This window comes from Pimephales promelas, chromosome 11 (assembly GCF_988280905.1).
Source record: "Pimephales promelas chromosome 11, fPimPro1.hap1.1, whole genome shotgun sequence".
Lineage (NCBI taxonomy): Eukaryota > Metazoa > Chordata > Actinopteri > Cypriniformes > Leuciscidae > Pimephales > Pimephales promelas.
This window is the reverse complement of record NC_142779.1, coordinates 32,262,710-32,276,799: the sequence shown is the minus strand read 5'-3', so window position 1 is coordinate 32,276,799 and position 14,090 is coordinate 32,262,710. Positions and strand designations below refer to the sequence as shown.

General features: G+C 39.3%; 2 protein-coding genes across 4 annotated transcripts in view; one reads left to right on the top strand and one right to left on the bottom strand.

Annotated features, from left to right (window-relative positions):
• The window catches only part of LOC120492326 (uncharacterized), a 37,244-nt gene extending 27,290 nt beyond the window's left edge, over window positions 1–9,954 (bottom strand). For both annotated transcript variants that reach the window (XM_039690560.2, XM_039690561.2), the window contains exons 1-4: window positions 9,070–9,954; window positions 861–965; window positions 629–765; window positions 488–530 (exon numbers count right to left, since the gene is read on the bottom strand). In XM_039690560.2, the coding sequence (XP_039546494.2) occupies window positions 488–530; window positions 629–765; window positions 861–965; window positions 9,070–9,672 (888 nt within the window). In that variant the 5' untranslated portion in view covers window positions 9,673–9,954. The remainder of the gene's footprint in view (window positions 1–487; window positions 531–628; window positions 766–860; window positions 966–9,069) is intronic.
• Window positions 9,955–11,886: 1,932 nt separating this feature from the next.
• Window positions 11,887–13,908, top strand: LOC120492330 (tubulin alpha chain-like). Of its 2 annotated transcripts, XM_039690566.2 has the most exons (4): window positions 11,887–12,039; window positions 12,127–12,346; window positions 12,452–12,600; window positions 12,866–13,908. In XM_039690566.2, exons 1-4 carry the CDS (start codon window positions 12,037–12,039, stop codon window positions 13,841–13,843), a joined length of 1,350 nt encoding a protein of 449 aa, XP_039546500.1. In that variant the 5' UTR covers window positions 11,887–12,036; the 3' UTR covers window positions 13,844–13,908. The 2 variants fall into 2 exon arrangements, with proteins under 2 accessions (XP_039546500.1, XP_088973423.1); XM_089117297.1 differs by lacking the exon at window positions 11,887–12,039 and having other exon boundaries at window positions 12,103–12,346.
• The last annotated feature ends 182 nt before the right edge of the window (window positions 13,909–14,090 follow it).

Genomic DNA, 14,090 nt, shown 5'->3' with positions numbered 1-14,090 from the left:
TGAGCCATTTGAATCTAGATCAATCTAGATTAATTTCAAGATTAATCTAGATTAAAATCTAGATTCATCTTGAAACCTCTATTTTAAATATTAACTCGGAAAATAAAATTCTAAAATAAATAATTCCAGTCATGGCTTCTGATTGGTCAGTAAAGATTCCAGCGATAAACAATTTGTCTGTCCAAACACCACGCGACATTTAAAATACATAATAGTTTGAATGTTTACCCATAACTTACAGGTAAATTATGCATTGCTTTCATTATGGCTATTAACATCACGCACAATGATATTCTAACTAAAATGAAACTATTTTACTATAATACAAAAAGTGTTTTATGTTGCATATGTCTGTCACTGTCACAAAAACAGATGATTAACATGGAAAACTTTTATTACGTCACGGTAGCATCACATTTGTTTAGCGCACACTGACATGTTCCACACATTATCTACTAATGTAATTTACAATATTATTAATACTTACGCCAATGAATGAAATGATTCCCAATGAGCGTCCACGAGGAGTGCTGAAATGAAAACACACATGGCGGTTTACTTCAACAACCTCTCCTTTTTCAGAACCACTAATAATTTTCCAGCAAAAAAAAGCATGGCTATAAATTACTTTGCAGAGATTTTCTTGAACGCTGATATCTTTGATGCCATCGATTTGGGAGGTTCTGTCTTCGTGTCTTTTGGTGCAGGCTGATCGATCTTCTTCGGAGGTTGGGGTGGACAGGCATTTCCAGGGAGAGGCATGCTCTGAATTAAAAGAACATCAGACATTGCACTGCAGATCTACAAGCTTACACAAGAGCAAACATTTAGTACTGAATTAAATACAAGTCTGCACTTACAGTGGCATTGAACGCCTCAGGTTGTGGCTGAACTGGACCTGGGCCTCGGAAATCTAGTGGAGGTCCTTGTTGGAACCCTCCTCTCTCTCCAAAAGCATGATTGGCCTTATTTAAATGAGGAAAAAATATGCTTCATTCAACATTAAAATAAAATTGACAATGTTGCAGTGTTTATTATAAATGATTAATCCATGGTCAGCATTATATCTTAAAAATGAATGTGCCCTGCATACTCTTTAATCAAAATAATACAGATTTTTAACAAAAAATAATAAACATACAAATATAACATAACAACAGAAGTTCACTGTATGTATTTGTTCATGTGTCTAGGGCTGTCAGACGATTAATCGCGATTAAATGCATCCAAAATAAAAGTTTGTGTTTACATAACGCGTGTTTAATTGTTTAATATGTGGGTGCACTGTGTATCTATAATTATTTTGTGTGTGTATATATATAAATCTATACAGTATATACTTTAAAATATTTCTTAAATATATACAAGCATGTGTGTGTATTTATATAATTATACACAGTGCACCCACACATATTATGTAAACACAAACTTTTATTTTGGATGCGATTAATCGTGATTAATCGTTTGACAGCCCTACATGTGTCTATCACAAAAACGTATGATTAACATGGAAAACTTTTATTACGTCACAGTAGCATCACATTTGTTTAGCGCACACTGACATGTTCAACAAATTATTCATGTGGTGGAATAATGTGTTGGATAAGTCAGAGATAAGCCAAGAGGGATAAATCTGAAGCACACCATAAAATAACTATCAATTCATACAGGGCTAGTATGAATTGTACAGATCACACCCAGTATCGGATCAGTACTCGATATCGGCCGATACTCTGAGACCAGGTATCGGTATCGAGAAGAGAAAAAGGGTATCGCAACATCTTTAATCATATTATTAAATAATACAATTTAATTTAAATTTAATTAAAGCTGCAGATCAAGTCGTGGAGGCTCTGGCGTGATCGGGAGCAATGAAATAATCGTAATAAGACCACACAATTGAGGATTTTTTGGACAAAATGTCATTTGTGACGAGCCTCCAATCGGACAACACCCCCCCAGATCGTTGGGGGATGCCAATCAGGCTTAAAGGAACACTCCGACTTTTTGGAACTTTAGCTTGTTCACCATATCCCCCTGAGTTAGATAAGTCCATACATACCTTTTTCATCTCTGTGCGTGCTAGGGGTGTAACGGTTCACAAAAATCACGGTTCGGTACGTACCTCGGTTTTCAAGTCACGGTTCGGTACATTTTCGATACAGCAAAAAGAAAGAAATGCCAGAGAAATTTTCTATTTGTTTAAAGAAAAAATATTTTTAAATAAGTGTGAGTTTTTTCTAGATCTTGAAACTTTCAGGTTTATAAATGGGGGTCATCTTTGAAAGATGAACAAATAATGTTTTGGTCATCACATTAAAAATAACATTTATATATATATATATATTTATTTAGATAAATGTTTGAATTTTGAAGTGCTGGAAAAAGATGTGTGAAGTACTTGAAAGCATTTCACCATTCCAGCCAAACTGGTTCCAGTTAGTGTTACTATATTAAATCCATGGTGAATGTTGCTGGTCTGTGGACGAAAGTATTACTAGTTCATTCACGGCACAATGTTTCTCCTGGTTTCCATGACAGCGCTGTTTGATCTAATAGAGATCTACGGTTAATAACGGAGAAATGTGAATGCATCTCACTAGATCTCGCAGCGATGTTATTACCTCACTGGCGAATTCAAATGTTTTCTTTACCGGATCTCTTAGCGCTGTGTAGTAACAGTGTTGCTTGATCGAGATCGGCTCGCGTTGCACAGATGTTGCTGGTCCGAACTGATAAACGATCCGTGAAGCACATAACGAGTAGCGCAGTTTCGTTCTGCTTTCATTACCCTTGCCATTTGATGTTGCGCAACGTTGTGTTGGCCGCGTCAGAACGAATTTTGCCGGCACGAAAAATGGTCCAAACAACCGTTCGGTTTGTATGCGTACCGAACCGGAAGCTTCGAACCGAAACGGTTCAATACGAATACATGTACCGTTACACCCCTAGTGCGTGCTGTAACTCTGTCTGACGCACCCACCGCTAGCCTAGCTTAGCACAAAGACTGGATGTAAATGGATACAGCTAGCATACTAATCCCAAATAAGTGACAAAATAACGCAAACATTTTCCTATTTACATCTTGTGATTTGTACAGTCACAGAGTGTACAAATAACAAGGTTATATGAGACACAGACATCTTTTAACCATATAAATATTGGGAACTATATTCTCAGAAGACAAAGCACTGCTACTTGGGAGGAGTGATAACCGCAGCACCTGAGACGCACCATGGTGAGGAGCAGAGAGTTTGTTCAGAGTTGGAGTTAGGGCTGTGCCATATCATACCGTCCACGATAATACCGGTATAAAATTTTACATGATAAAAAATTGTCATATCGCGATATTGATGATATGATGACGTATGGCGTATTTACGTTACTTAGCGCGCGCACAACAACACAGCAGCATGTCAGCCTCCGGATCAGATCAAGATTTAGTTCCTAAAAAGGGAGCTACTTCAATAGTATGGAAGTTGTTTGAGTACAAGAGGTCAGATCTCCAACAACACAATTTTTGTCAAATATGCATGTAAACTCGTTTCACCACTTCCCTACTAGCGTACATTTTGCATTCGCCTAATCTTCCTTCAGAGTTTCCGCAGTTCGGGTACAACAGCCAACACGATTAAACTCTTTCTAACATGATTCAAAGTTACTATTATTATAATATTTGATTTGTAAATAAAAGGTCTATGGTTTCGCATAAAACAACTTTATCTTGCTGGACTTTATTGCTGTAACTAAATCATCATGTTACTTTCTACCGGCCGGGTGTCTGTTAGAGCACAACACTAGAGTCAGAGCACTATTGTTCATCACGCGCACAGTAACTGAAATGTAAAACTGTTAAAAGAAAGGACTCAATAAACGATTGCATAGATAGATACTGTATATTATAAACGAAGCTACGCATCAATATTTATTTCCTTTGTGCTTTGAACTGTTCAGTGCGGAGTATTCGACGCGCTGCGCGTGCGCGCTGTGACTCCGTGTTGCTTCAAGCGCATCATTCAGCGCTCGGGATGCGCATAAGCGCTGTGCGATATATTGGAGCCTTTCATATCATAATACTTTTGCGCAATGAAAGATTATTAATAGCCTTTGTTCTGTCCTATCGATCATATGTTGCTGCCTCATTAAACAGCTGTGCTATAGATTTTAAACATGCCTCAATTTTATAGTAGACTATGCTATATAATAATTAATCCTTTTGATTTGTTACCTTGTTTTTTTCATGAATGTACAATACAAAGAGCAATGTGTAAAGTTTTACCAGATTTAGTGTTACAATTGTCTCTTATTTATTCCCCACTAAATGTTTTTTTTCCCTAAATGTTCAGATTTTATACAATTATTGTATAAATTAGGTATTGTATACCTCATTTGATGCTAATCCAAAAAAGATGCAAGGCAACTGTTACATTTTGAAGGTTTGATTGGATTGCCGCTGTTAGTTTAAATTTTTTGTACTTCAAAGTTTAGGTAAATTTTATTAGGTGACAATATTGTGCAGGCTTCTGAAGTTATTGTTAATATTGTTAATGTATTACTGTAGTTATTGTTAAAATAAATTGATGAGGAGTTATGTTATACTTTTTTTTGCACTAATGCTGCTGCCAGCCAGCTGCAATCACCAATAAAACATTGTTTCATATATATTTTTTCTATATCGTGATAAATATCATTATCGCAAATATTCTTGAAATATCGTGATATAATTTTTAGGCTATATCGCCCACCCCTAGTTGGAGTAATAGAGTCCGCAGTTACTAGATAGTAAAACCATAGTTTACAATCATGGGTGTTTGCTGTATTGTGAAGAGCTGCGACAATAAACAGTGGAGACCGGACGTAATACCATGATGTTTCATAGAATTCCAACCAAAAACGCTGATTTGATGAATCAATGGTGAATAATTTCACTGAGGACGACTATTTTGAATAAAATGGAGTTTGCCACACGGACCATGAAACGTGTGCTGAAGGATACGGCCATCCCATCGATAGGGGGATACGGTGAATAAGCTAAAATCCCAAAAAGTCAGTGTTCCTTTAAAATCTGTGTGCCTGCTGGTCACCCTAAGAAGACAAGTGGTCAAGTGCACAGAACGCAAACTTGGGTATTTGAAAAGGACAAAAGTTAAAAAGTCCTGTGGCAAAAAGGACAACAATTGAAAGCAATCCAAAACGTTCTAGACCCCATTTATACCTGTATTTAGTAGGGATGTCCCGATACCACTTTTTCACTTCCGATACCGATACCGATGCCGCACCTTTGGCTTTTGCCGATACCGATATTAGTCCGATATTTTTTTTTTCGTGGTCCGACGTGCCGTATACGGCCCACAGGGTGGTTTATAGGTTTAACTTTGTGAAAGACAAAACAAAACAAACACAAAAGTAAACATAATACATATCTTTGGAAAGCTGAGAAACTCGTGATTCGAACGACGTAAACCATTTTAAGATACAATCAACACAGCGGGCACAATCTGTCTCTTTGTCAGACCACCAACAGCCAAAACAAACCAACACAAACTGGAAGAAACTCACCAATTAGCCATCTGTTAGTCCACATTCCAACAAAAATGGTTTGGTTTCACTGTAAAGCGTCCATACAATCCAATTTGAAGAAGTTTTTAGTCCAAAACAATTGTATATATGAATAAACATCCATGGAATTTAAATAGTAGCATTTCGCGTTAGCCGACAGCGCTATCACAACTTCGACGCACTAATGCTACGTTCACACCGGACGCGAATAGGGCGTCAGGCGCGAATGATTTCAATGTTAAGTCAATGCAAGAAAAATACCTGCGGCGCGAATGAGGCGTGGAGCGCGGCGCGGAAGACGCGAATACGCCTCATTCGCGCGTCAAGTTGGCGCGAATGGCGCGAATTGAGCGTTGTGCATTCACGCGTTTGACGCGCCGCGTCAACCAACCAGGAGCCTAGCTGCTTGCTCACGTGGTGAAGTGTCTGGATGCTTCAATAAATTATTTTGTTAATATGACTAAATGCATGGTGGGATTATGCACAACAAAGCAAATGTTTCATCACTTAAAACATTATTTCTATATTGAGACATGTTCATTTTGTATTGAATGTTATTCATTCCATATCTAGAAATAGTATTATGTTGTAAAGACAGACATCCCAAGTCTCCCGGAAGTTCCGGGAGTCTCCCGCATATTGATAGCGTCTCCCTGATGCCCGCAAATTAGTTCAAATCTCCCGGAATCTAGAGCGAGACATACTGCGCGCATAACATACATAGCGTGCTATATATATATATATATATATATATCAACATATGTGCATAAATTCGTGTCTGGACGTGAGAGAGAGAAAAAAAAAATCACAGGACAGGTTAATAACTTTTGAAGGCTGGCTCTATTTATTATCAAAACAAAAATAAATGACAGCTAGATTAGATGGATGAGGGGCCGGGCGAGGGTGATCCTCGCTCAGATGCGGGACAACAGGTCATCAAACTGGGCGCGTGACAGGCGGAAGTACCGCTGACAGCGGCCGTCATCCAGCGCAGCTCCTGGAGCGAGCAAATGGTGAAACTCGCCAAACGGTTCGGCTCCGAAGGGTCCGGTGGACACAAATATACGGCGACGATGATCCCCACGCCGCTGTTCTGCTATCCAGAGTAAATACAGAGCGGTAACTCTCTTGATGAATGCTCGGTCGACATAAAAACAATGACCGCCAACGGATTTTGATTCTGTTGCGCGTAAATTTCGCTTCAAACTTTACGCGCGCCAGTTTCGCTCTCTCTTTGAGTGACAGTTTATCTATCCAGTTGCAATGGGCTATATGCACGCATAAGTTCCGCATTTGACGTAAGGATGCTCGTCCATTTCCGGTTGTGTAGATTAAAGCAGAGGAAAACCGGAGAAAACGGGATTATGGCAGAGTCTTCAATATTTACTGTCCTCCCGTCTTTGAAATGAAACGTACATACGTTTAGACGTAATTTTTTATATAGTTATGTTTATTTAATATAATTTTAAAAAGAAGCATAAACACAACGAGGGGTGTCTGTTTTATCTGTTTTTGTGACTAACGTTTCATTAGTATAACCATGGAGTATAAAATTCAATATAAATTCTCGGTATTGCATTGGACTCTATGATCGGCGGAAGTTATCGAGCATCCCTATGCTTCACCGGAAATAACGCCGTGCATAGAGCCCATAGAGAATGAAATGACGCTATTTTCTGATAGCCAATGAATTTCTGAAAAGACTGAAATACAGCTTTTGTGGGTGGAATCATCCGATTACATTAGAATCCGTGCGCAAAAGCGAGAGTGATTCTCTGCGCGCGTGTGCTTAAACACAACAATCATCACGTGACAGGCTGCACCGCTAAACTGGATATCGCTCATATTTTTTTCTCCCCTCCGATCTCCGATCTAGCGTTCTGGGCCGGTATCGGCGCGATACCGATGCCGTGGATCGGATCGGGACATCCCTAGTATTTAGCGGCATGCACTTGTGACCCGATCAACCAAAACTTAATACCAGGTGTAAACAGGGCCTCAATTTGATCCCAAATTTAAGCTTTTTTTTTTTTTTCAAATATCAGTACTATGAGACAGTACATTTCATCTTATCCAGCTCTGCCAATTATAATGGACCCAAAAGCACATGACACTATCAGCAGAAAGTTCCATTATTCATCTCCAAACTTATATTAATAATAATTTTAAAAAATTCATACTCTCTCTGATCCAACTATATTTTTATAAGGGGTTTCAACAGGTCTGTGAAAAAGCAGTGGAGTAGAAAAAAAAATATAACAATACAAAAATTAACAAGGATAATTAACTAAATAAACAAATACATTAGGTTGAAATAAAGTGTGTTGTTATAAGTAAACAATGCATTGTAAGTAATGTACACATAAAATGTAATGTAATCAACATATTAAAAATATTGACTTTTCTATACTTAAATATAGGCTAGCTTCTGTGTTTTAAATTTTAGATTGAGTGTCCTGTACATGAGGATGATCATATTTGGGGGTCTGTGACATAAAAAGATTGAAAACCCTGCCCTAGATATAACTTGTAAAACTTTTTCTAAAGTCATTCAATAGCTTTGTGAGAATCATTGATCACTGAAAAACTGAATCATTAAAGGAGTAGTTCACTTTTAAAACAACTTTTGCTGATAATTTACTCACCCCCATGTCATCCAAGATATCCATGTCTTTCTTTCTTCAGTCGAAAAGAAATTAAGGTTTTTGATGAAAACATTCCAGGATTTTCTCCATATAATGGACTTCTTTGGGAACCAAACTGTTCAAGGTCCAAATGAGAGTTTCAGTGCAGCTTTAAAGGGCTTTAAACGATTCCAGACGATGAATAAGGGTCTTATCTAGGACCCTTTGAGTCATGACTCGAAAAAAGATTTGTTCATTTTGATGAACGAGTTTGAACAGGAGAGTCACGAACGCTCATCATCGCAGAACAGAGCAAGGCGAGCATTTGTGCTTATAAAACGTAAACTTTTTTATTCATTTTTAAATGACCTTTCGTTTCACTAGACCCTTATTCATCGTCTGGAATCGTTTAAAGCCCTTTAAAGCTGCACTGAAACTCTCATTTGGACCTTGAAACAGTTTGGTTCACACTGAAGTCCATTATATGGAGAAAATCCTGGAATGTTTTCATCAAAAACCTTAATTTCTTTTCGACTGAAGAAAGAAAGACGTGGACATCTTGGATGACATGGGGGTGAGTAAATTATCAGCAAATTTTTTTTTTTAAAGTGAACTACTCCTTTAAGAGATAGTTCACGCAAAAAAGAAAATTCTGTCATCATCACTTACCCACCCTCAAGTTGAGAGGAAAAAAATTCATACAGGATTGGAACAGCTTGAGGGTGTGTAAATCATGACAACATTTTCATTTTTGGGTGAACTGTCCCTTTAAGATTCGACCAGAATCCGAATCTATCCCATGCCTAAATCCAAACACTTGGCTTGCGTTATTGCTAAGTGATAAGTCAGCGTGACATCAGATGACAAATGAGGACCCTAAACTTACATGTACATCCATCTGTGGCGCAAACTGAGGGTCTCTTGGGCCATACTGCTCCATTTGGTCGAACCCAGGATTCATCCCGTGGAAACCTGGTCCGCCCTCATATTCAGACGGATGGAAGTTCGAGGGTCTTCCCATAAACTCAGGCGGACAGAAGTCTGGAGGTCGTTCACAAAACTCCGGGGAACGGAACTGCGGTGCACAGTCAAGCTCTGGACGGTAGAACCGCGGTCCTTGTGGTCGGTTCCCAAACTCGAAACGCGGACCAGGACCGTCAAAAGCCTGACGGTGGAACTCATGTCTGTTGACAAAGTCCATCGGGTGGCAAGGCTCATTATGCATCATGAATCCCTGTGTTTCATGCATAAACCGTCTGTCCCCTTCCATGTTATCCATCATCATCATCATTCTGGGGTTTGGGGGTCCGAAGCCAGGATGGGGCCCAGGGAACCTCTGTCCAGGTGGGCCCATCGGGCGGATAGGAGCAGGACCGCGGAACCCGCCGTGAGGAGGAGGTGGTGCTGGTGCTGGCATGCCATGCGGTGGTCTAGGTCCCGTAATCGGAGTATTTACATTACCTTTCAAACGCTTGCGGTTTTTGCCCATTTTCCAACGGTTAGCGGCTAGTGACGTACAACAGCCACAAGTTGCTCGGTGAGCCGCTAGCGGGCCAGGCGAGCCGTGTCACTAACACGTTAGTTCGCGCACACAACCATGCAGATGTAATGCTGTTTACGTCGCATCAACGTAACAAATTAAAATAATAAAACTGTTTGAATATATTTGATTTCAGCTATGAGCTACTCAAACTAAAGCTCAATGGTCCAGCCCACGAGCTCACTCTCCAAAAACACACCACACACGCATAGAAACAATACAAATGGCCAGCAGATGTGACGCAACGGATTCAAAATAAGAGTCGACGGAAGATGGCCAAAAAAGAAAAAAAAGTACAACAAAAAAGGATCTTCTGACGCAGCCGAATGAATGAATAAAATGAATGTTATTTATAAATGGGTATTTACCTATGTTCAAACTTAAGACATAAAACCGTCTACTGAGGAAAACATATCTAGTATTTTAACGACTTTCAACTCGGTGGGAAATTTGCAATCATATATTTATATGGTTTATAAGCTTTAAAAATACATTTATTTTAATATTAAAAATGAATTACGAATATTCATTTTAAATATAGTTTCAATTTGTTTTTCTTTAAAATGTTTTCCTTCAGAACTCCATATGGTGACATGCAGATTTGTATTGAGCTGCGTGATTTGTGTACATTTCTGATGCAGGGAGAAGATCCAGTCAGAGGATTAAGTCAAATTGTATTTCTTAACAGCAGACAATCAAATAATAAATGAAGAGTAAAATTAATTAATCCATAATCGGGATTAAAAGTTTAATAAAGAAACATAAAATGAACAGTTAAAATCACTTCTAATATTTCTAAGTAAAAGTATAATTAACAAACTGAGTATAATATTCTTGAGATATTAAAGTTGTGTTTGAGAGATCTCTCTTTAAGACAGGGGCTCATCCAAGATGAGACATTCTTCCTCCTCTTATGCAGATGCTGATAAGCACAGTTCCTCTTTTACTATTGCATTGAGCAGACACTAAAGACAAAGAGATTTCGTAATTTTGTGGTTTCCCACCGTTGGAGGGGGGCCATACACACCTTGTACCACAAATGTGTCAGAAAGTTGTTAATCTTAATACAAAACACCACAAGGAACTACTGCACAACATGTCTCTTCTGCAAGATGTTTTGCTAAGATAGCATTAGTTTAGCACTTTATTCTGAGATGTTTGAGAATTTGTGGTCTGTCTATTGGAAACTTGCAGCCTTTTGACCTCATCTAAACAGCGAGCACAATAGTTCACCCTATCAGCAACTTTTGAGGCATAAAGATGAATAAAAGAAAAACACATATAAAAATATTATAATGGTAAACACATCAAAAAGATAATAGTGAGGAACAAATCAACATAATAATGTTTCTTAAAATATGATTGATTACATTTGGTTATGATATTTAAAGCTGCAGTCTGTAATTAATCTTAATGATTAAATAAGCAAATTATAAAACATAAATATATATTTTTCTTTTTCTGCTTCATCAATTTCTGAAATACATAACTTTGACATAGTCCCCTGATAACAGATCACTCTAAATTGTAATGTAGACACATGAATTTTCTGTAAAGCTGCATTGAAACGATATATATTGTGAAACGCGCTACACAAATAAATGTGAATTGAATTGATAGTGTGAAGAATTTTTTTTCCCAGTATAAAGCTTTTGTGCAATGGAAAGATTTCATGGATGTTAAAGGATCGTCAACCATCAATGCCAGTTAAGAATAACATTTTTAAGAACTTCAAGATTGGTTGGAAAGACGTTGCGATATTTCTCCCTTTTACAGACCTGTAGAAAACTTATTTCAAATAAGTAGAAATACTTTCCCTTATTCAAATAAAATAACTAAATCGCAAAGCGCAAATTCAAAAAAGTGACTCCTGCTGGCATGACCTGAGGCTTTAACAGTCTTGCAATCATACTTCACTTCAAACTCATGAGGAACCTATTTGTGATTTTAATCTTACAAAAAAGAAAAGAAAAAATCAAATAGCCTAAATATTAAATCAAGAAAATCTTCCCTTTGTGGATCTACTTGTAGTATCATCTTAAACTTTAAAATTACAAGTGAAATAAAGATTGTTTTTTTAATCTAATTCCCTTGTTAGCATTATCTCAGGGAGGGTTCATTAAGAGCCACGCCCTAATTTGAGACGAATATAAATGAAGATCAGGTGGGGGGTTAGGTGTAGCTCCACAGGTGAGCTGATTTCTTTCAGAAAAGTAATGGTCAATAACTTCTGGGCGCTTAGTTTGTGTTAAGAGTGTGTTTTGTATTTACAGGCTCAGAATTAATTACTACTTGCTGTAAAACTCGAACATAATGGTGAGACTATTGAGTGTCACTTTATTGTTACTGCTTAACCTCTTCACTGTGTGAATGTTTTTTATGTGCTTGTTTTGGGCAAACCAGAGGGAGTGCATTTCCGTACATATTGGTCAAGCAGGTATCCAGATGGGTAACTCTTGCTGGGAGTTGTATTGCTTGGAGCATGGCTTCCAGCCAGATGGGACCACTGTTGGAGATGGCAGCTCATTGGCAGACTCCTCTTTTGGCACTTTCTTCAGTGAAACAGGTGCTGGGAAGTACGTTCCTCGTGCAATGTTCATTGATCTGGAGCCGACAGTTGTTGGTGAGACTGAACTCCATTCAGGCTTTTTATCTTCTTCTTTTACAAAACTTGTTTTGCAGTACTTCCAGTGTCGCTTATGTCTTATCTCTTTTGTTTGAAATGCAGATGAGATCCGCAACGGAGCCTATCGACAGCTGTACCACCCTGAGCAGCTCATCAGTGGCAAGGAGGATGCCGCCAATAATTATGCTCGTGGTCACTATACCATTGGCAAGGAGATTATAGACTCTGTGCTCGACCGGATGCGCAAAATGGTGAGTTTTCACTCTTCAATTGAGGTTCTTTAAAGGTTGTTCATGGGACTGCATGTTCTAGTGTGTATTGCCATCGCACAGAAGTGTCTTTAGATAATGTTCTCTCTTACTGTTTTAAGATTGGCGTTCTTTGGGAACTCAAAATGGTGGTTCTTTGGCATTTCTTTTGAAACACTTAAGTGTGTGGTGACCCTTTAAAGATTTCTGCGATATTGCTGGCAGTATTTGAATACCCACTTCTCCCTTTTCCCTCTGATTCCTCTAGGCGGACCAGTGCACTGGTCTGCAAGGGTTCCTGATCTTCCACAGTTTTGGAGGTGGAACCGGCTCTGGTTTCACTTCTCTGCTGATGGAGCGACTATCTGTTGATTACGGTAAAAAGTCAAAGTTGGAGTTTTCTGTATATCCTGCCCCGCAAGTCAGCACGGCTGTGGTTGAGCCCTACAACTCGATTCTTACGACCCACACCACTCTCGAGCACTCGGACTGTTCCTTCATGGTGGATAACGAAGCCATCTTCGACATCTGCAAGCGAAACCTCGATATCGAGCGTCCCTCATACACTAACCTGAACCGGCTCATCGCCCAGATTGTGTCCTCCATTACTGCGTCACTACGCTTTGACGGCGCCCTAAATGTTGACCTCACGGAGTTCCAGACAAACCTGGTCCCGTACCCTCGTATTCACTTTCCACTGGTCACCTACGCGCCTATCATTTCAGCTGAAAAGGCCTACCATGAGCAACTCTCTGTGCCGGAGATCACCAACGCCTGCTTTGAGCCAGCAAACCAGATGGTGAAGTGTGACCCTCGCCGGGGAAAATACATGGCCTGCTGTTTGCTGTACCGTGGTGACGTGGTTCCGAAAGATGTCAACGCCGCCATAGCTAACATCAAGACTCGGCGCTCCATCCAGTTTGTAGACTGGTGTCCTACTGGGTTTAAGGTGGGAATCAACTACCAGCCGCCCACTGTTGTGCCAGGAGGGGATCTGTCCAAAGTGCAGAGAGCCGTGTGCATGCTAAGCAACACCACCGCCATTGCGGAGGCTTGGGGACGCCTGGACCACAAGTTTGACCTGATGTACGCAAAGAGGGCTTTTGTTCACTGGTACGTGGGTGAAGGGATGGAGGAAGGGGAGTTCTCCGAGGCTCGGGAAGACATGGCTGCCCTGGAGAAAGACTATGAGGAGGTTGGTGCCGATTCCAATGAGGACTGTGGGGAGGAGGATGAAGAATACTGAAGATTATAATTGTATTTAATTCCGATAATGTAAGTGTATTTAATAAATTTCAGAGCATTAGAAAACTTCTGACTAGTTTTGCCTTCATGACCTTGTTCACATGCGGTTGTTTGTGTCCTTGGGCATTTAGGGAAGATAATTGAGCCACAGTTGAGCTGGAGTCACATTTCATACTGGCGTGGGGTTCATGCATGCCAAATTATTGTTTGATTTCAATGTAGTCAGTTACTTCCTTTATGGTTTCTAA